Source organism: Pinus tabuliformis, chromosome 9 (assembly GCF_031772625.1).
Source record: "Pinus tabuliformis cultivar Carrire ecotype Pingquan chromosome 9, CPIR1, whole genome shotgun sequence".
Lineage (NCBI taxonomy): Eukaryota > Viridiplantae > Streptophyta > Pinopsida > Pinales > Pinaceae > Pinus > Pinus tabuliformis.
This window is the reverse complement of record NC_142307.1, coordinates 1,993,677,083-1,993,700,298: the sequence shown is the minus strand read 5'-3', so window position 1 is coordinate 1,993,700,298 and position 23,216 is coordinate 1,993,677,083. Positions and strand designations below refer to the sequence as shown.

Sequence of the window (23,216 nt, the reverse complement as noted above, 5' to 3'; positions counted from 1 at the left end):
TCAACAACCTTCCTCTTTCATCCGTTGCATCAAATATGTTGCCTTCAGCTGCTGTTCATGATGTTGCTCGCTATGATGTTGCTGTCGTCATATCTTGATGTCCTTGTCTACGGACAACTTGACATCTTCATGGGTAAGCAAGTCTATAGACACTTGATCAACTGCATCTCCATTTGTGCTCTGAACGGTGTCTTCGACTCTACTCTATTGGAAACCATTGTACCCGTACTACTGAGAGGAAGATGAACACCTGTGATACCTGGAGACATGGCAACACTCATGGCAAGCAATCTGCTAGTCGAAAACCAAAATGAACTTGAAAACTGACTTGCAACATACTTGTGTGACAGATCATGAAGGTTGCGCAATTTCCATCGGGAGGTCAAGAGACTGACTGCTAAGACTACGTAAGGCACAGTCTGGACTGCCGGGAGGCTGACTGACTACTGGAACTGCGCAATGCACAGTCCAATCTGGTTGTTGACTGCTGGAGTTGCGTAATGCACAATCTCAGCTGGCAATGGTTGCAGGCTCAGTGATTGCATTGCGCAATTTTCTGGGCCAGCAGTCATTGTCCCTCAGAATTGCACAATGCAAGACTGGAAGACAGTCACTGGGTAGAAATGCGCATTTCCTAAGAGGAAGACAGGGCCTTCCCTCTCAGGATTGCGCAATGTTGTCTTGGTGAGGCAGAGTCTGGGCCAATGCTGCCTAGGCTTGCCGACGGGCAACTGAACGCAAATGTGAATGCGAATGCATGGCGATACTGAGTGTAAGCATAAGTGAATGACCATGCATGCAAACGGTGAATGATAGATTTAGAAAACAGAACAACATGCATGTGGGTGAGGCGAGTTGCCAAATCGGCGACCGTTCGTGAAAAACAGTTTCATGCATGTGACAACAATGAGATGTTAACGAAAACTGAAATGGTGCTAGTACAAGATAGTATGTATCAAAACAATAGCAAGCGCTCACTGAAATCAAGCAAACAATGTTCATACAAAGTGAAACACAAAAAGCGCCAGAAATGCAACATAAGACATGGAAAGCAGGTTTACCCCAAAACAGTTGAGCTGAATGTGCCGACAACTCCTAGATGTAATGTGGGATGTCAGAGCTATAAGGTTGATGTGAGGAATGAGCTTTGTAGTGTCCAGTTGATGAGTTTTGATAAAATCGAGGTTGTGACGTGCATGCCACAAATCTAGGGAAAGCGACACTTGGTGGGAGGTTTCTGAAATGATCCTTGCATGTAACCTCCAACTGCCAAAAATAGATCCCTGAAACAAGGGATGCCTTTGCATGCTGCCTTGGGAGAAGTAGCCCATGCATGCAAGTCTGTTTTGCTCGGTCTCGGAGGGAACCAGTCAACTCAGCTGCACATGCAAGAGGCTGCTCAACTGCTGGGAGAAAATGCGCATTTCTGGCTAGGAGCTGGGCTGGCTGCTCAGAAGATTTGCACAATTTCTGGGCAGAGCAACTGACTGCTGCCCAAATTTGCACAAATTTTGGGCTGAGCAACCTAGTTGGGAAGGATTGCGCAATTTTCTGGGTGAAGCTTGCTCAACAGAATTGCACAATTTTGGGGCCCAGCAAGCTGCCAGTCAGGATTGCGCAATTTCTGGAGGGAAGGCTGGTTGCCCTCCAAATTTGCGCAAATTCTTGAAGGAGTTGCTCAACCTGCTGTTGGACCAAGTTCGGATGAACAACCTGTGAGGGGAATGCATCAAAGTTTGATCGACAGGTTGTCTTTCTGCAAGAAAATCGCTGGAGCTTGTGTACTTGACGAAGCAAGACATGCTGCTGTGAAGGTTGGTAGGGAGACTAAAAAACGAGGCCAAGGCAAAATTTTGGAAGGTGGTTGTAGCCACTACAACACCTTCCTAACGTGTGATTGGGTCCATAGAACTCACTACACCCTTTCCTGGTGTGTGATCAGGTCTCCTCTGAGAGGCACACACTCAACTCTACCTGTTGAGCACTCTAGGCCTCTTGGGCTCATTCTCCCTACCCGGAGAATGTCCATCCATGCTGGTGCCAAATCAACACTCTCTCAACAAGAGGGGTAATCTCCACAATCCCCACCTTGGCTTTGAAGTACAAAAACTTCTCTCTGGGCAACAACTTCGACAGAACATCAACTATCTGCTCATTGATGGAGATGTACTCGAGCCTTATTGCTCTCCTTTGCACCATGTCACAGATATAGTGGTACTTGATATCGATATGCTTCAACCTGTCATGGAACACGAGGATTCTCTGAAAGCTTCAGACAATTTTGATTATCACAGTGTATCACCACCAGTTCCAAATCTTGGTTAAACAGTACTGCAAAGAACTTTCGAAGCCATACTGCTTTGGTACAACCCTCATTAGCTACGATGTACTCTACTTCTATAGTGTTGTGTGCAACTAACCTATGCTTCCTACTCATTCAAGATATCATAGCGGAGCCCAAACTGAAACATACCCTCGAGGTACTTTTCCTATCCTTAGCACTTCCAACCCAATCTGCTTCTCTGTATATCCCAAAAGTTGTACATACCTGTTTGTAACATATCTCAAGCCATAATTCATAGTACCACAAAGATATCTTAGAATGTGATTTGTTGCAATCCAATTCTCATGCCTCGGTTCAACCTAGAACTGGCTCAATGTGTTCACAACAAAGCAAGTGTCTTGTCTGGTGTTAACCAAGTACATCAATGAACCAATCAACCACCGGTACATAGATGGATCTACCAAACTAGATTCAAAGCCTCTTAACTTCTTCAAGTTCATCACTGTGGGAGTAGCCATGGATTTACAATACATCATACCAAACTTATGAAGGATCTCAATCACATCCTTTCCTTGACCAAGGAAGACTTTGCCAGGTTTTTTCAATACTTCTAGTCCCAAGTAATAATGCATCAACCTGAGATCCTTCATATCACATTCAGAAGCCAATTGCTTCTACTGTTGAATGATAAGAGGCTCAACACATGCCAAAAACAAATCATTAGCATATAACAATAAGATCATAGGTGCATTCTTCACAACCTGAAAATAAAGGTTCGGATTATTGTCACTCTTGGTAAATCCCAATCTCATTAGATAGTCGTCGATACTAGCATACTAATCTCTTGGAGCTTGTTTGAATCCATACAAGGCCTTCTTCAACCTGCAAACATGAGACTCCTTTCCATGCACCTCAAAGCCTTGAAGTTGCTCTATGTACACCTCTTCCTCAATCACACCATTGAGGAAAGAAATCTTCACATCCATCTGATGTAAGTTCCATTCCATCGAAGCAGCAAGTGAGATGACGGATCTAATGGAAGTGTATTTGGCAACTGTAGCAAAGGTCTCATCGTAATATTCTCCCTCTTTCTGGGAGAACCCTTTGGCCATGAATCATGCCTTGTATTTATCAATACTTCCATCTGCAACATGCTTGATCATATATATCCACTTGGATGTTACTCCAGAATTTCCTTCTGGCATAGCCACAATCTTCCAGAAATCCTTCTTCATGATGGATTGATATTCTTCATTCATAGCTTCCTTCCACACCTATTGGTTGGTTGCTTCTTCATATGTGGAAGGATCTACATCAATCAATTTAGTCTTTAGATTTGCATAGTTAGAGAACCTCTTAGGTCTCTTAATTTCTCTGGATGTGCCTTTAGGAGTTGCATGTCCTTTTGCTTCTTCCAATGTAGATTTAAGCCATGCTGGCCTTTTTCTTATCTCAGGAACAACAATTGGTTCCACTAGTTCACAAGGCTCGTCTAGCTTTGCAAGACCTTCTGTAGAACTTGAATGCTCGTCTTCATGTTTTACTTCATCAACAGAGTCTACTGAAACTTCCTTGGACTTCCAATATGCCACTTTTTTTATCAAAAGTGACATCCCGACTAACCTCGAACCGTTGCTTCTCTAGAATGTAGACTCTATAGGCCTTAGATAATTCACTATAAACCACAAATATGCCTTTCTTCCCCAAAGGCTCAAGTTTGTTCCTCTTATCCTTAGGATCATGGATATAGATAGGACAACCAAAGATTCTCATGTGCCCAACCTCTGGCTTCCTTCTAGAGAATGCTTCTTGAGGAGTCAAACCTTCCAGAATTTGATAAGGACTTCTATTTTGAATATATACCATTGTCAACAATGCTTCTCCCGATAAGAACAATGACAAATCTTGGTCATGCATCATCGCCTTGAAAAATTCTTTAATGGACTTGTTGTTTCGTTTTGCTACACCATTTTGTTGTGGATTATGGGGAACAATAAACTGTCTCTTAATCCCAACTTTCTTACAGAAATCCACAATCTCTTTTGAGGTGTATTCTCCTCCATTGTCAGATCTTAGAATCTTGATCTTCTTACCTATAAAGTTCTCCACTTCAACTTTAAATTCTTGAAACCTTGAGAAAAACTTATCCTTATTCTTCAAAAGATAAATCCATGTCTTGTGGGAAAAGTCATCAATAAATGTCACATAGTATAATGAACCTCCAAATGATCTCGCAAACATCGATCCACACACATCAGACTGTAACAAATCCAAGACTTCTTTAGTTTTGTTGTCACTGCTTTGAAATGGTTTCTTGATGTTCTTCCCAAGAGCACAACCTTTACAAACACCTTCATGATCTATTTGTAGTTCAGGGACGCTTGAAACTATTTGATTCAATTCAGGTAATGCTCTATAATGAATATGTTTGTACCTTCTATTCCATAGCTCACTTGGATTGATTTCATCATGAACTAGGGCTTGAGTTGGTTGACTCACAAGCCTATACACTCTTCCTTCACGAATCCCAAATATGTTTGTACCTTCTATTCCATAACTCACTTGGATTGATTTCATCATGAACTAGGGCTTGAGTTGGTTGACTCACAAGCCTATACACTCTTCCTTCACGAATCCCAATAACCCTAGCATCATCTATACTAGAGCCCTTGGACCACACTAGTACTTTTCCATCCACAAAAGCTACTCTCTCCTTTATCTTCTAAACATAAAATAGAGACAAGATTCTTTTTCAAACCTGGTTTATATAGAACATTGTTGAGATGCATGTTATTACCAGATTCCAGCTCTATGGATGTGTTTCCAACTCCTTTGAATGCATAGTTGTGATTGTCTCCAATCGCAACCCTTTGGAACAACCTCTTTTCTATTATGCTAGAAAGATTTCCACACTCTCTAGTCATATGCATTGATGTGCCACTATCTACTAGCCACATCATCATCATCATATGCAATAGAACCAGTTAGAGCAAAAAAATAGAAGAAATATTTGTCCCTTTTGGGCTTCTTGGGGTGTTCCTCTTCAACATCAGCTATGGAAGCATGTTGTTTTCCCTTTCTCTTCTTGTTATTAATCATCTGAAGACAATCCCTTTTGAAATGCCCAAATTTCTGACAACCATAACATTGAATCTTTGACATGTCCTTTTTCTTTGACTTCTTGTGTTGAGAGCCACCCTCCTTTCCTTTATGCTTGAAGCGGGCGGCCAATGCTTGAGAAGCTTCTTCCTTCCTATCTTTCGATATAATCCTTGATTCTTCTTGAGCACAAGAGGCCCATAATTCTTCAAATGTAGGAGTTTCCTTCCTGCTACTTATACATACTACAAATGCATCCCATGATCTAGGGAGACCATTGAGTGTTGTAGTCACGAGTTCACTTTCAAGAATAGTTTCCCCAATTGTTGCATTTGATCCTTTATTTGAGAAATCGTTACAAAATATGAAGCAACTGTGTCATCATTCATCATCGTCACATCACGAATTTCATTCTTCAAACTCATGGCGATTTGTTAGGGCATCTTCTTAGAAGTATCTAGCTTTACAATGTAGGGGATAATATGATCTCTAATGGAGTCCACAATGATGCTCATGGCATTGAGATCATCTTTCTTAAACTTCTCTTTTCCTACAGTGTATATTGGTTCCACAACTCTCCTTGATACAATATACAATACCTTATTCTTTGCAAGAATAATATCAACTCTAAGTTTCCAAGCCCTAAAATTTGAGGCTCCTTCCAACTTATTTCAGATTTCATAGAGGAGGTCATGGATGCGAATCAAGGACTTCAACAATGATGATCTCAAATTAGGGTTTCTTCAAAAGTGATATCAAGGTTCCTTTATTCACCAAAGCTCTGATTCCATGTTGATTTTCTTAGTGCAATAGAAACTAGCACAATATTTCTAAAAAACTGATAATTACTTTTGATGTAGATCTTCTTTTACTTTTATTCCAATATATCATTCAGTAATTATACTTCAGAAATTCAACCATAAAGAACAATAGAACAATAGAGATCACAATGCACAAAGAAGAGAAAAAATTTACCCTAGGAAACCCCACCCAGAGGAAAAACCCAACAACCTTTTCAATAGAGAAATTATTTTGTTCAACAAGAAACACACCTAGACCTATGGTCAAACTTGTTCTTCCCCTCCAAGTAAAGCCTCCCAATCCGATCCATAAATTTTCCCTACTTGATCTGACCCAGAAATTTCGACCCTCTTGCAACTGCTAGTTGCCCCGGCGTTTTGGCCCTTGTTGTTTCCCAAAATTTCGGCCCCCTACAACAGAATGCCCAAAAAAACTGCGAACCATTAGAGAGACTATATCCACACCTTTGATTTGATGAGAGAGATAGATAGCCAATTCATCTTCTTCTTCATTCTATTCATCCTTCCTGTCCTTTGCTTGCTTGCCCAAAAACTGTCTTGTGAGAGAAATGGAAATTGCACAAGTGGAGGAGGTCGAACTACCTTTATATAGTGGTCTGTCTTGGTTGAATGGGTGTATCTTTTGCCAGGGATGATTGACTCGGAGGTAGGCCAACTTGACAACTTTTGGATCTAACATTACAATTCAAAAATTCAAATTTTCTTCTTTTAAAAGTCACAATGGGACTGACTCAAAATATTAAAAAAAATGACTCTAGCAACTAAAATTTGCTTTAAAATAATAAATACAAGTACATCAAGTGACCAAATATACATTATGAACACTGACCATAGTTACAAATTCAACAACTTCATTAGAGATTGGAGATAATAATAGAAATTCTCTTGCAAATTTTGCATTATGTCTTGTCATTTCTTCTTGTTAGTATTTTGTGTTTTTTCAAGCGAGATCCAGTTTGAGCTACTCTTTTTGAGAAAACGGGTCATGTGAAAATGTCAACACTAAAAATTGTAAAGTTTTCTCTCTGATTCATTTGGTTAGAGCTAGTTTTTTTCTTAAATACTTAGAAAGAATATCCTTAGGATCTTTTCTAATATTTTACCTTTTCATTTAAGCAAATTGTTTTCATTAGATTCTAGTTTATTTAAGTATTGAGGGTTAGAGCTAGTTTTTTTTCTTAAATACTTAGGAAGAATATCCTTAGGATCTTTTCTAATATTTACTTTTTCATTTAAGCAAATTGTTTTCATTAGATTCTAGTTTATTTAAGTATTGAGGGTCTTTCACAGTGCATTATATTAGACATCATTTTTTGGGATTCAATTGCGTTAAGAAAGTCATTCATCTATGACCATTTCCATGAGAGGTAGTCGTAACTGACTATTTTCTCATGATTTTTGAATAGTCCACTTAGCACTCATTGCATCGGACGATGCTCACAAGGGTGAAGAAGTGGGATTAAAACTAATGAAATGAATCACATAGGATCAATCATCACTTCCGGGGCTTGCAACCGATAACCAGAACTTCCCGAGAGGTCACCCATCCCAGATCGCTTCTGGCTCAAGCACGCTTAACTATGGAGTTTTCCCCACAATCAAGCCCACTTAGCTTGCTACCCCATTTGCAAAACCTTAGCAAGTATTGTGCCTCATGAACCATTCAAGTAGAGCTCTCTTCACGCTTATGTATTTAAGTATTGAGGGTCTTTTGCAGTGCATTATATTAGATATCATTTTTTGTGATTCAACTGTGTTAAGAAAGTCATTCATCTATGACCATTTCCATGAGAGGTAGTCGTAACTAACTAATTTCTCATGATTTTTGAATAGTCCACGTAGCACTTATTACATCAGGTGATGCTCACAGGGGTGAAGAAGTGGGATTGAAACTAGTGAAATAAATCACATAGCATCAATCAAAACTTTCGGGGTTTGCACCCGGTAACCAGGACTTCCCGGCAGGTCACCCATCCCAAATCGCCTATGGCTCAAGTGCGCTTAATTGTGGAGTTTTCACCACAATCAAGCCCACTTAGCTTGCTACCCCATTTGCAAAACCTTAACAAGTATTGTGCCTCATGAACCATTCAAGAAAAGCTCCCTTCACTCTTATGTATTTAAGTATTGAGGGTCTTTCGCAATGCATTATATTAGATATAATTTTTTGGGATTCAACTGCGTTAAGAAAGTCATTCATCTATGACCATTTCCATGAGAGGTAGTCGTAACTAACTAATTTCTCATGATTTTTTAATAGTCCACTTAGCACTCATTACATCGGGTGATGCTCACAGGGGTGAAGCAGTGGGATTGAAACTAGTGAAATGAATCACATAGCGTCAATCATCACTTCCAGAGCTTGCACCCGATAACCAGGACTTCCCGGGAGGTCACCCATCCCAAATTCTAGTTATTTTTTTGTTACCAAATTTAAAATTTCCTAAAGGAAGTGTGTTTGTGGTGATTTCAGGATCATTACTTCTTTTCCATCTGTAAGTGGAAGAGGATTGGGGCATTTTTTTCTCAACAAATTGTAGAAGAAGAAGGGATTGATCCAACAGAGAATTATAATGGGTTTAACCTTGTTAAATTTCCATGAAACCCTGCAACTACTTAGATGAATAACTGAAAATTGAAACCTAGTTAACTTTCACCAAGATACAAAGCTTCTTAACAAGTTATAAGCAGCGAAATAAAAACACGGAGATAAAAACACATGGACAAATTGACACACTTGTTTTCTCAGGAAACCTAACAGGGAAAAACCTGCTTGCTTGATGTGGCTGTTTTATTGATTGTTCTTGAGCACTTGGATCTATTACAAAGAAATTTGCCTCTTTGAGAAAGTGTTCTTCTTCTCACACAATTCTCAGTTGATACAATTGATCTTGGTTGGCCTTGATCCTAATTGATATCGAACTTTTAGCACACAATTGTTCCTTCGCTGCCTCCTTTACTTGCTCTACAAAACTTGCTCTCTTTTGCTTGATCTTTGCGCGCTAGGTCCCTATTTCGTAGACACATTAGTCCCTATTCTCTAGCGCAAATCAACTCCTGTTTTATAGGGGGAATCCCTATATCCTTGCGGACTTGCTGCCTCTTATTTCTTAGGACCCAGTGTTGAATTTGTAACTATGGTCGGCCTTAATAATGTACTTTTGGTCACTTGATATAATTATTTTATCATTTTAAAGCATATTTATAAATGCTTGAGTCAAAGTCCCATTGCGACCTTTTAAAGATGTAAATTTGAATTTTTGAAATGTACTTTTTGGCTCTAAAATGTGACAAGTTCACTTCTCTCCAAGTCAAGTTGGCGCTAGCCAAGAGTAACCCATTAGAAATTCTTCCTGTACTATCTGGTTTATTTCACCTACTTGTTTAATTATTAACAATTTATTTACCATGTAAATACTGAAAATAAACACAAATACAATATCAACATCTATAGGTCATCAACTGAAAGAAAACAAACACACAAGTGACACTATTATTTTTTGGACCAATGTCCCCGGGAAAACCGGTGCAGCTATTCAGAGGGTTATATTATTATGTAGTTTATCTAAGAACAACTGGGTGCCTAAACCGGCTTAGCTGACAGAGAAAAATATACAGCAGCAATACCTCTATATCCGAAAATGGTATCGAAACCCTCTCCGGCGCAACTGAAGCTCAATGCTGATCCTTCTGGCCTCTGCGTCAACCTCTTGCTGATCTACGTTAGCCCCAGGACTCTCTGCATCAGCCCTCTGAGGCACTGCGCAGCCTCTGGGAGCCTCTGCGTCACTCTCTCTACCCTCTGCGTCGATCACACAGTCTCTCTAGGCTCTGCGCTGCCTCTGCTGGGCTCTGCATAGCCTGGACTAGCTGCTGCTCTGGCTCTCTCTGCTTCTGTGCTGGTCTCCCAATATTGTCCCTATCTCTTTGCCTCGTACTCACTGCCCCTCACTGTTGATCACTGATTTGACTTTGCTTAGCGACCCTGCTCTAGCAAAATGAATCACTGATCACTCTGGTGTATTCTCCAACTGACCCTCAAGCCTCCTCTTATACTTTTCTCGTTGATCCATCAATGACCGAGATTAAATATCTAATCAATGGCTAAATTAGATCTGGCTTGATCCATGACTTTTTGAACCCTCTAACCCAGTTTTATATTAATACCCATTTATATTTTATTTTTCCAAAGTTTAGACTTAGGAACTCCATTAAAAATATTAATTATTTTAATATATCTCCAAACCGGTTAGAATCTACCCAAACCATTGTTGGGTCTTGGAGATCTCATGTGCTTTAGCCTCTCCTCCAATTTTCATGGCTAGATCACATCTGATGCTACCCCAAATCAACACTCCCTCTTAGCGAGGATTGTCCTCCAACAATACTCCACACTGAGCATCACCCTGATTATTCGGCACCGGTCCCTGTGCTGATGCTAGGCCTCCCCGCCCAACATCCTCTGCACTGCTGCATCTTGTACTGCTGCCCATGGCCCTGTCACTGCCACTGCTACATCCATACGACAGCTCCCTCTGTATCCGTGTTGTTGTTGGTCCATCCTCCCAGCACTGCATCCCTCTCTCATCATGATGCATCGTGCTACTGCACTGCAACTCAGTTATTGAGAAGTAAGTAACTGATCCACCCAACTTCTGACATCCTTGTCAAGCTAGAGACACTCCCGATGTTGAAGCTCTCTCTACCGCTAACAAGTTCTCCCTCTACTGACCTCTACGTTGTTGCAACAACTCCCTACATCTCATACCATTGCACACCTCTCTGTGCCATCCTGCACTAATGCAACACTCCTGTGCCTCTCGCACTGTTGCAGCCTGCTAGCCTTGCGTTGTCCCGGGACTTCCTGCACTATAGCACTCTCTGTCGCTCCATCTGCATCTATCTTTACCGAGATTTGTCGGTCCTGCTACTCTTCAAGGCTCCCGTAGCAAGGTATAATCTAAGCGGTTGGGTACCTCAAGGATCCCGCCCCTCATCGCATGTAATCCTCCTGCCTACAGCTCGATGTCTCCCCACTTTTTCTCAAGTGGCACATGAGCACTCATGGCACAATCGTCCTCCTCCTTGACTTCTTTCTCCACCTTTGCAGGCGTTGCCTTCGAGTCTGAAGCCTCTCCCTTACTCTTCTTCCTAGGACACTGGTTCACAAAATGACCCAGTTCCCCACAATGGAAGCACTTGACCTTGAAGAGGTCCTTCTTCTTCCTCTTCTCCTGCTTTCTCGCAGATGCTAGAGTCGCATCCTCTTCTTCCTCCTTCTTGATCTTGACCCCTTTTTCGCTACTCCCCACTTTAGTCTGTGGTCTGATCTCTTCTTGACGAAGAGCCGCCCACAGTGCTTACCAATCTGTAAGATTCGTCCTTCCCAGTATGCTCTGGACAAATACCTCCCAATCCTCGGAAACTATGTTCAATGCGGTCCTCACCGTCAATTCCTCATCCGACGTGGCCCCTATGGAAGTTAGCTGGTCATGGATTTCCTTCAAGCGACCGAGGAAGACATCTATCTGCTCTCCCTTCTGCATCTTGTATGCCTTTAGCTGATTCTCCAGGAGCATCTTCCTCTGCATGGAAGTCTGTTGGTACAATGTCTTCAAGGCATCCCACATCTCCTTTGTCGTATCCTTCTCGGCAATATGTGGTACCACATGATCCTTGACCCCATCAAGGATGATGCACTTCGTCTTAGCCATTGCCTCCTCGTACCTTTCATTAGCTACCGAGTCAACTGGGATAGCTATCACTCATGATGAAGCCCTTGAGGCGATGTCTGTCTAGAATGGACAAGGTCCTAGCATTTCAAACCACAAAGTTGGATGCTTCGTCCAACCTATCCTGATATCTCAGCCCATTCACAGCCATCTCGTTGCTCTTCTTTCAACTTTTCAGAGTCTCTCTACTTCCCTCTTGGAATTCCTCTATTCGACTCCTGCTTAGTCTCAATTTCCCTTATGGAAATCCCTCTGCAAACGTCAAGTTGCCCCACTCCGATTGTTTGTGCAACTGCACCACTGATCCGAATTCCTTGGCTAGAAATCTGCCTTGGCAACAACTCCCTCTCCCTTGGTCTTGCCCTGTTAGGTATTGTTCTGACCACAGTACCCCACCAGCGTCGCTCTGCAAATTACCCGCAACCTCCTATACCCCAGCGAGTGAAGGATTGAGCCACTTGGCTCTGCGCAATCCTGGCACTGACAAATCAGCTCCCCCAGCCAACTATATCAACCCTCTTGACCTCTACGTGGCTATGTGTGAGCCTGATTTTGCCTCCCTTAGCCTCTGCACTGCCTTTCTCTGGCCCAGAATGATGATGCAATCCCTCTACGTCACTCCTTCCTCTGTCGCCTTTTGCAAGGATCAGCTCTGTCACTCGGGACAGTTGAATCTGCTGCAAATGCTTTGCTCGGTTGATGCCCTCAGTTTTCTTGTGATCTGCAACCACGCTCTGATACCATGTTGGAATTTCTAAGTCTAACCCGTTAGAAATTCTTCCTGTACCATCTAGTTTATTTCACCTACTTGTTTAATTACTTAACAAATTATTTACCATGTAAATATTGAAAATAAACACAAATACAGTATCAACATCTACAGATCATCAACTGAAAGAAAACAAGCACACAAGTGACACCATTATATTTGGACCAATGTCCCCGGAAAAACCCAATGCGGGAAAACTGGTGCAGCGATTCAGAGGGTTATATTATTATGCAATTTATCTTAGTACAATTGGGTGCCTAAACCGACTCACCCGACAGAGAAAAATATACGGCAGCAATACCTCTATATCCGGAAATAGGTATTTAGAAAACCTGTCTCACAAAACCCTCTCCGGCACAACTAAAGCTCAGTGTTGACCCTTCTGGTCTCTGCGTCAGCCTCCTGCTGACCTGCGTCAGCCCCAGGACTCTCTGTGTCAGCCCTCTAAGGCACTGCGCAACCTCTGGGAGCCTCTGCGTCACTCCCTCTGCCCTTTGTGGATGACACAATCTCTCTGGGCTCTGCATAGCCTGGACTGATTGCTGCTCTGGCTCTCTCCGCTTCTGTGCTGGTCTCCTAGTATTTTCCCTGCCTCTCTGCCTTGTACTCACCGCCCCTCGTTGTTGATCATTGATTCGACTTTTCTTAGCAACCCCGCTCTAACAAATTACGAGTTTGCTTAGCAACCCTGTTCTAGCAAAATGAATCACTGATCACTCTAGTGTATTCTCCAACTGACCCTCAAGCCTCCTCTTATACTTGTCTCGTTGGTCCATCAACGACCGAGATTAAATCTCTAATCAACGACTAAGATTAGATTTGACTTGATCCATGACTTTTGGAACCTTCTAACCCAGTTTTATATTAATACTCATTAATATTTTATTTTCCCTAAGTTTAGACTTAGGAACTCCGTTAAATATTTTAATTATTTTAATATCTCCCAAACCGGTTAGAATTTGCCCAAACCATTTCTGGGCCTTGGAGATCTCATGTGTTTTAGCCTCTCCACCAATTTTCATGGCTAGAACATATATGATGCTACCCCAAATCAACAATGTCTATTCACTCGAGACAGACTATTATAAAGGCAATTCAAGCTCCTCATTTGGCAGATTCACATTCCTCTCTCAAGACAACTTTTGGGCAAGTGAAGGAGGTAAAAGAGAATGAATAAGGACAAAGAAAGAAGGTTGAGTTTCTCTCTCTCCTCTCTCATCAACTCGCACATGTGGATAAAAGCCTCTCTCTGTGATTCGTATTTTTTCTAGGCATTTTGTTGCAAGAGGGCTGAAATTTTTTGGGTTACTGGGCAGTGTCCGGGGGCCAAAATTCTAGACTACTGGACATTTGCTAGGAGGCCAAAATTTCTAGATCATGCAAGCAGAATGAAGTGCAACAACAGTTTTGGTGGGATCACCTTGTAAAAGTCATCTATTTTCCTTATTTATCTGTAACTGGGTTTAGGGTTTAGTCTAAATCTGCAATTTATAACAATTTTACATCTATATGTCATTGTTCTATTGGTAAGAACTGCATTTAATAAAATTAAAAAGGCAAAATCTAACATTAATTGCATGTTTTACCCCTAAAAATAACACTGGTGTCTAGATATTTACTGTTGTTACATGCATTTTTAGCCATAAAAAACTGAAATTTGACCTATCCCTTGCTTACTTTTTTTATAGCCTTTAGACCTTTGTTAATTTTATCATTTAGAGGTTATTTCTTTGCTATTATATGTTATTGCATGCTATAAATCTGCATAGCATAAAACCCTAGTTTACAAGTGATTTATATGCGAGCTCATTAGAGAGCCATTTGACTTGGAACCCTAGTCACTTAACCTCAAGTCTTGATAGGGAAGCCTCCCTTGTGGGGATTGTTGTCGCCTAAGATGTACACCCAAGTGCAGGGAAAGTTTTCAACCTCGCAAGGTATAGTCCTTAAGGCACAACGCTCGAAGAAGGGGCTATCACCTATTCCCAACTCTCTCTGTTAAGGCTCTCTCCTAGGCAAGCTATGGGTGGTAGTCCCTAAGGATGATTATAGAAGGAAAACTTGTTGGAACAAGAAGTTCTAGGAGGCAAAGGGCAAGACAATTACCTCTAAATGTAACTTGATTATAGATTAGTTAGCAAGTATGAATATTTGTGAGCAATATATATGAGATAGACTCAATTAGATCAATATGGAATTAAAATGATGAAAGATAAGAGACTAGTGCCTTATAAACAATGTTCAAATACAAATCGAAACATTTGCAAAAGTAAATTGATTTTTCAAGTCACAATAATAACAACGGTGCAGGACAAGTGTTAGTATAGGAGATCAAAAGATTATATGGAATTAGAAACATGAGCAATAAGACTTAATAGAACTTGTAGGAAAAGAAGGCTAGTACTTCAAGTAAAAGATGCTTTAATTATGACATGACATTCAAAAGATAACAAGCATGAAATTGACATGTACAAGGATATAGAGTAAAGAATTAGCCCACAATTCCAATTACAATAGCCAATTAAAATGCAAAATATGAAAATGCTAGATGATGAATGCAAGACTAAACTGTGAGATGCAAGAGTCTTGGTTGATTTTTATTTGTATGCCTAGACTATGGTGAATGTCTTCTCCTCAATTGTCAAAACTTGTTTTAGAACAAGGTTGTTGGAAGAAGAGTTTGAGAAGGAGGCTATGGCCTTATTAGCGATAGCTATCCAAGGCTTCTAGCAACCTAAGTGCCTCATTTCCTACAAGGGACTGGGCCACAAGAGAATTGCAAGGTCACCCGTTTTAACCGTTGTTTAAGGGTCAAACTTCTTAAATTGTTTAAGGGTCAAGCTTCTTAAATTGAGTGGTGGAGAAAGTTGTCATATTTTTTTTTTATCAACCAAGCTTATGCTTGGAGGTAAATTTTAGAGATGCAAACCTAGATCTAATATGAAAATAAGATGCAAATGTTAATGCATTGCTTCAATGAGATATGCCGCAATGCTTCAAAAGTGAAATGCTTCAAATGTATTAATAACAAAATACAATTCCAATTTCAATTGATCAAATTATGATGCGTGTTTTAGAGTATTAATATGATCAATACATCCCAAAGAAACAATTGTGAATTTCTCAATAAAGCATAAGTAAAATGAGATCTAATGCAAATTGGTAATGAGATCTTAAGCAAATGTTTCAATAACAATCAAAACACAATGCTTCAAAATGTGAAATGTATTTAAAATTTACCAATAGCAAATATCATTCCACTAATATGCTTAAATTAATAGCTAGCACAATTTATTATTTTATAATAAGATTAGTTTAGCACAATTTATTATTTTATAATAAGATTAGTTTATGCCAATCATTGATGAAACAAATGAAAAATTATTCAATGATACAATGCAAATTCCAATGAAGATATTAATTAGCAAATTAGGTATAATGATTAAAATGGAAAATTAAGTTAAATATCTAGTTAAATCACCATATAGTAAGATCAAACAAAAAAATAAGTGAATTTGATTCAAAATTATTAGCAAAATATGAGATTTAAATTTAATAATTAAATATCATGAATTATTAAAGTGCAAAATGGAAAAGTTAACAATAAGATCTAAGTAGTAAATTAGTGAGTCAAATGGAGACCCTCCTAACCAAATAGGAAGTAGAGAATTTTAAAACTTTCAAAAAGGGTTTACATATAAATAATAAATACCCCTCTTATTAATGAGATTTGGGTCCCAAAATGCTTAATTTCTTCAAAATCGAACCTGGAAAATTTTCAAATAATTTCGGTCAGACTTTTAACAGATTTCCGCATATGGAATTTTGCTTGTTGCTGAGGAGAAAACGCCCAGATTTGAAGACGGCTTACCTTCAGAATCTCATATCTGAATCCCCAAGCTTCAAAAAATTCAATTTCTAAATTTCTGCTTGAAATTTTTTAATTATGTTCAAAGGTGAGGAAAGGCTCCAACTAAGCTTGCAGCTGAGAGAGAACTCCCAAATGCAAACGACTTCTCTAAAAATTTTGAGTCGATTTTAGATAATAATAAAAAAAGGAAACGGCTTCCCAAAATTTCGAATTTGCTCCAAAGGAGAAAGCGTTCTAAAAAAAATTCGATATGAATAATTTCAAGCTTCAAATGATAGATCTTTGCAAAATCGATTTCAAACCCTAGCCATCTAGGATTGAGGGCTAGATCTGTGAAATTGAAAGGGTTTTATTCACAAGCGAGGTGAAAAAAATTATAATTTTTCTTAGTCTTCAAACAAACAATCCACCTGCAAAAAAAATATGCAATAGATTTCCACGTAATAAACCCTTTATTTTTTTCAGATCTGCAAATAGAGAGAAAACCCTAAATATATATACAACAAAATAAATTTTATATACATAAGGTTAGTAAATATATACAAAATATCTACAAAATTGATAAATTTATTTGCCCCAAAAGTGTGAGTACAACTCCGCTCTTGGGTTTTAGAATACAAGCTCTAATCGCTGGATCTATTCAGTAAAAACGCATAGATTTTTTATGAGCAATATCTAAGATAGAGAGATTAGATTTTTTATGAGCAATATCTAAGAAATCCTATAAAATATCGTTAGACAAGTCTTTGAAATCAAACAAAGTAGGGTCTTCAACTTCTAAGTCTTAGACGTCCCCTAACACCCACAATCTGAATCATATATTGATCCATAGTTTTAAAAATCAGTCAGCTTGAACCGGAAATCGCTCAAATCGGTCGGTTCATTGGGTGATCGGGTCAAACTGGCCAAAAAACCCGGTTGAACGGTCCATTTCACCAAAATTTCACAAAAACCGGACCAAATCGGCCGGTTTATGAAGGAACTGGCCGGTTCCATAATAAACCGACCTATTTATTACCGGGGCAACTATAGACCCCACAAGATGTAATTTTTTGAGTTTTGACGCTGTTTTGAGGGAAGTTTGGGGTTGTTTTCCTCCAAAAATAGTCCCTCCAAGAAAAACATGCCTACCTTCTCATTTCCCTGAGACATCTCAACCCTAGCAATGTTGGCAATGTTAAATTCTTAAAGTAAAAGTGACATTTCCTTTATTTTTCATTTTCATCCTTTTACTTAAATTTTTAACATTAACATGAAATGACTTAGGATGTTTGAGAGTGGTTTTGACCTCATTGGATTTCATATGGAGAAACTAAAATTTTAGATTTCACTCAAAATTCAGTAGACTTAATGGTTTTCAGGATTTCATGGTTTGGGGGTTTGCAATGTTTCAATTTGATTCTTTCATGCAAGAGGGTATGAGATTGGCATTTGATCAAGAGCATGAAGCCCTTTAAGAACCTTGATGTTGATGGCATTGACTGTTGAATTTTGTTGATGTTGATGGTATCGATTGTTGAACTCCTCTACCATGGCCTTAACAAGAATGTACCCTTCACTCAAAGGAAAACCACTGGTTAGACATGTTAATCTTTTTCTACCACATTATAAGATTGAAGAGATGAACCCTTCACTCAAATCAAAATCATTAGTTAGGCATGCTAAACCTTTTCAATTTCTATCATGTTATAAGGTTGAGCAATCCAAGTCTAAAGACTTTGAGCCAGATGATGTTTATGTATCTCTTGTTGATGATCCCATTTCTAGTAGCACTAAATCAATGATGAGTTTCATGAGTGCCCATGTTGATCAATGATTTGTAGTTTTGATGTCTATTTTTGCTACTACTACTACTAAAGTTGTAGAGTTTTAGGAGTCCTCAAACTCTGAGCCATATTATTTATGTAGCTCATTTAATGATCTCTTGTCTAGTAGTGGTGATGAGTTTGATCATGATGAAGAGTGATCATGTTGTTGATCACTGATATGTAGACATGTAGTAGGTCAGTGGCATCATTGCTTAGAGCAATGTTTTCGGACTCTAGTGGCCATTTAGAGCCTCATTGATTATATATTTTGTCACTGATATGTATTGCACTTGGTGCCATTTTGATATATTCACCTTTACATGGTATATAAATGAGCAAACTTCGCATATTTTGTGTCTATTGGCTTGGAATCATGGTTTTAAATCTTAAAAATAGTTTTTTCATTAAAAAATAATATTTAATGTATTTTTTAAAAACTGGTTCATTTAGACCTAACTAGTTCTAGTTTGAAACCCGGTTTATTAGGTGGACCAGTGTGGTTACCGGTTCCGGTTTTTAAAACTATGGATTGATCTCTACACACTTAAGATAAAATTGTTAGATCACGACGAGTTAGATAACACAATGAACCAAAATATCTAGAGATACCTGCTAGATCGATTAATTTCAAAAATGTTTCTCTAACATCAAATACTAATGCAAGATACCTGTGCAAATAGTAGATCCACAATTGGCTAGTGAAATAAAAATAATTAAATTTATTACCAGTAGAGCATTAAGAACAAATTGAGAAAAAGTTTACAATATAAATATGAAGAAGAACACCACCATGATTAACCCCAAAGACTTCTTTATTATTTAGAAAATATGGAGCTCCCTTAGCCAAGAGCTCGAATACAATGATCAAGACCAAAAATGGTTTATAGTGAGGAGCATGAGCTCAATTTATAGAATAATGAGAGAGAGACCCTGCAAGTGGAAAGTACCGCTAGTTTGACTTGATCCATGGCTCAATCCCACCAAATATTTTTGAACCCATGACCATGAATTAACCCCAAAGACTTCTTTATTATTCAGAAAATATGGAGCTCCCTTAGCCAAGAGCTTGAATACAGTGATCAAGACCAAAAATGGTTTATAACGAGGAGCATGAGCTCAATTTATAGAATAATGAGAGAGAGACCCTCCAAGTGGAAAGTCCCGCTAGTTTGACTTGATCCATGGCTCAATCCCGCCAAATTTTTTTGAACCCATGATGTTGCTGCACAGATCCAGAGGAAAATTTCGATTTCGTTGAGAGAAGTGTTGGGTTAGTCCAATATTTGACCTTAGAGAATTTTTGGACCATAAAAACATTTTACAAATTTTCTTCTCAAAAAATTCGCATTCACAATAACCACTTTGGAACATCCTTCTTTAAAAATCAGTTTTATAGGAAATTAATTCTTTGTTGGACCAACGAATTTGCCTTGGGCCCCTGACTGCCTTGGGAAGGATATTTTTCTCATTTTTTTATTTGACTCCTTCTTTGGGAAAGTCCTCATCCATTTTTAATTATTTTTCCACTTGGAGAGAATTTTATTTTCTCTCATTTTAATTTTTTGACTAATTTCTGGTTAATTATTGTCATTTCTTGCCAAAAAATAAAAAAATATGATTCTAGAGGAGTTTAAACATATTTTTCCACACTCAAAGTATGTCTAAATAGAAAATTTAGGAATTGAGGTGTAATTTTATGTACTCATACCCCTATAATTTCCATAGACAACACTTTTTACATTCTTACATCAAATACTACATAAAAATCTCATTCAGAAGGGGAATTTTGACAATTAACAAGCCCCTAGACATAACCAAATTCTGTAAAACTCTAGACATAATCTAATATTTCATATTACATCGAATCTATACACTAAGACTCGCCTAAGACTTCGCTATCGAACTCCACTCTAGCTTTGGGGTATGTTTGGGAGAAAAACTTAACCAATTATATTTGATGTTTGAGAAACATAAATAATTAGCTAAGGAAAAAAACTCTCTAAAACGAAACTCCCTAGCAAAAATCTTAAGCTACCTAGATGTTTTACATGGCTTTATAAACATACTTGAATCATTTTTACATCATGACTCCGTAGGGTTGCAAAATTTGGATTACATATCTCTGACTTGATGATGATTTTCTAGATTTTTCACCGCTCTAACCATGAAAACATGTACTCTACATATAGGGTGGTTGACACTTGAGTGGTCAACAGGGATAACATCCAACCACATAATAGCAAGAGAGAGGCCACTAAGGTGACAATGGTGGCTAATCTCTTTGTTGCCTTAAAACCTAGCTTGCCTAATGAAGCTTTACACTAAGCATGTTAGATTTTGCCATAATAAGGCCAAGCATAAAAAATCTCTTTTGATAATTTATGATAATATTATTCATAGTTTTATTGATTTTTGTAAACCACGAAGTTATACAAAAGGCAATACAGTGCACCCTGCAGTTCAAAACAATTAGAGTTGTAGAAAGAAGGAACCGCATAGAGGTGGTGATGGCAAGGTACATTTTAGAAAATGAATCTGTTCTTAATAAATATTGAATCTGTTCCTAATAAATACTGGGTAGAGACAGTGCACACAATTGTGTACCTACTCAATTGATCTCCGACAGAGAGAGTCAAGAATATGATTCTAGACAAGGCTTAGTCTGAAAGGAAGCTTTGTGTAAATCATCTCAAAGTCATTGGTTTAGCAGTTTCTACATGGAAGCTTCGTGTAAGTCATTTAAGATTCTTTGGTTCAGCAGTTTCTACATGGATTTCTGAGGAAAACTACAGTCTAGAATGTAGACACTAAAAAAAATAGTTAACTAGCCTATTAAGGGTCCACAAATTTCCATTTACAAACTTGATTCTTTCACTTTGAACATTCAATCAAGTACGGACTCTAAGGTGGACCATTGCTCTGATATCATTGTTCAAAAAATGATGCAATGAATACATGATACGCAAGAGATGTAGAATGGATTAAATATTATTCGTAGGAGTCAATTGCATTGTGTTGTTTCCCTTTATTTACTAAGTAGCACTAACTAATTGACCTAACTTCCCAAGTAACTAATGACTTAATGTCTTTTATTAAAGTTACCATTACATTGTCGTATAGAATTCCTATATTATTCTAACACAACACAACTCACCCAAGCTTCAAATATGTAGAAACCTGGAGATTTGAATGTGATATACTTATTAATTCCAATCTAACTTTGTTCCCAGGTGCAAATTAATTATTTCCTTATCAATTTTTCCATTTTACAGGTGGTAACAGTGACTACGGCTAATGGAGGTGGTGCATATAATGTGATTCCAGACTCGGTTACCATAAGTGGCACATTTCGTGCTTATTCAAATGAGAGCTTTTATAGATCTAAACAAAGAATAGAGGAGGTACATACAAAACTATTCATAGCAAAAGAGGTTGTGGACATTTGTATATTAAAATCAGTTTTTTTTTTTCTGGAATATTTTTCTTTCATTGGACATGGCCTGTCTCTCAATCTCCGGAGAGATTGCTATTTTTATTAATTCCATTCTTGTGGAGTTTCGCATGTAAATAGTCTATTATCTAGAGAGAAGTCATAATTGTAATCTGACATGTTGAAATTACAGATTATTGTAGGCCAATCTCTTGTTCAGAGGTGCGCTGCAACTGTGGAATTCTTAGAAAAGGAGTACCCATTTATTCCTCCAACTGTCAATGACCAGAATATGCATGATCATGTTTGGAAAGTTGCAGCTGATCTAGTTGGTGCACATAATCTGAAACTTGCAACTCCTCATATGGCTACAGAAGACTTTGCTTTTTATGCCGAGGCTATACCTGGTGCCTTTTTTTTCATAGGAATGAAAAATGAGACATGTGGATCAGTACAAGCATCACACACTTCACTCTTTACAATCGATGAAAATGTTCTCCCACTTGGTGCCGCAATGCATGCTGCCATAGCTGAAAGGTACCTTAATGAAGGCAAGTCTAGGGCTTCTCAGTTTTCAGTAGCAGGCACTTCCATATCACAGTGAAGTCTGAGATAAAGGAACTTAAGTGACACCAAGTTAGACTGTGGTTTATGCAGCTTTAGGGAAGAAACCTCCAGTGTCCCTCAAATATTGTAAATATCAGTGTTTTCATGTTCTTGCATGTGGAGGCAGAGTACGTCTACTCAATTACAAGTGATCTGAAATTTCATATTTATGTATTCTTTCATGGTACACTTAGATGTGCATTATTGGAAGGGTCATTTATTTTGTGTTGCAAAGGGAGTGGGGTTTAGCCCAGCTCCTTTTAACATTTACATTATTGTCATGAGAGTTGGCACCCTCCTATGTGGGATCTGTGAAAGAACATTGGAGGTGGAAGAAGTGAGTGCAACCGAAAATATATAGATAGTGACTAACTGAAAAGTCCATAATTTTAAGGACTGCTATACTAGTTGAATATACTGTAGCAATTAGAAATGTGACGTTGTACATTGTTTATTGATAATGACTAAACAATAAGTCAATGTCATGAATTGCTTATGCGGTTAAGATGCAGCTATAAACTTCATAATGATACTGTTACATACCAATTACAAATGTGATGTTGTACGCTATTTATTGATAATGACTAAACAATAAATCAAGGTCATGAATTGCTTATGCCGCTAAGATGCAGCTATAAACTTCATAAGCATGCTGTTACATACCAATCACACATGGGGAGCAAGGGTGTGATTGTAGTTCATGGTTTGAATCACAAAAACACTATAGCATTAACTAATGAATATCATTGATAAGTACTTTAGAGACAAGGTTATATAACGAGCCCCAATTTCTCAA

The 23,216-nt window shown here is 38.5% G+C and overlaps 1 protein-coding gene across 2 annotated transcripts in view; it reads left to right on the top strand.

The window, feature by feature from the left end:
• LOC149157027 (IAA-amino acid hydrolase ILR1-like 1) overlaps positions 1-22,916 on the top strand; it is a 201,078-nt gene extending 178,162 nt beyond the window's left edge. For both annotated transcript variants that reach the window (XM_089438998.1, XM_089438997.1), the window contains 2 exons: positions 21,657-21,785; positions 22,008-22,916. In XM_089438998.1, the coding sequence (XP_089295124.1) occupies positions 21,657-21,785; positions 22,008-22,418 (540 nt within the window). In that variant the 3' untranslated portion in view covers positions 22,419-22,916. The remainder of the gene's footprint in view (positions 1-21,656; positions 21,786-22,007) is intronic.
• Positions 22,917-23,216: the final 300 nt, after the last annotated feature.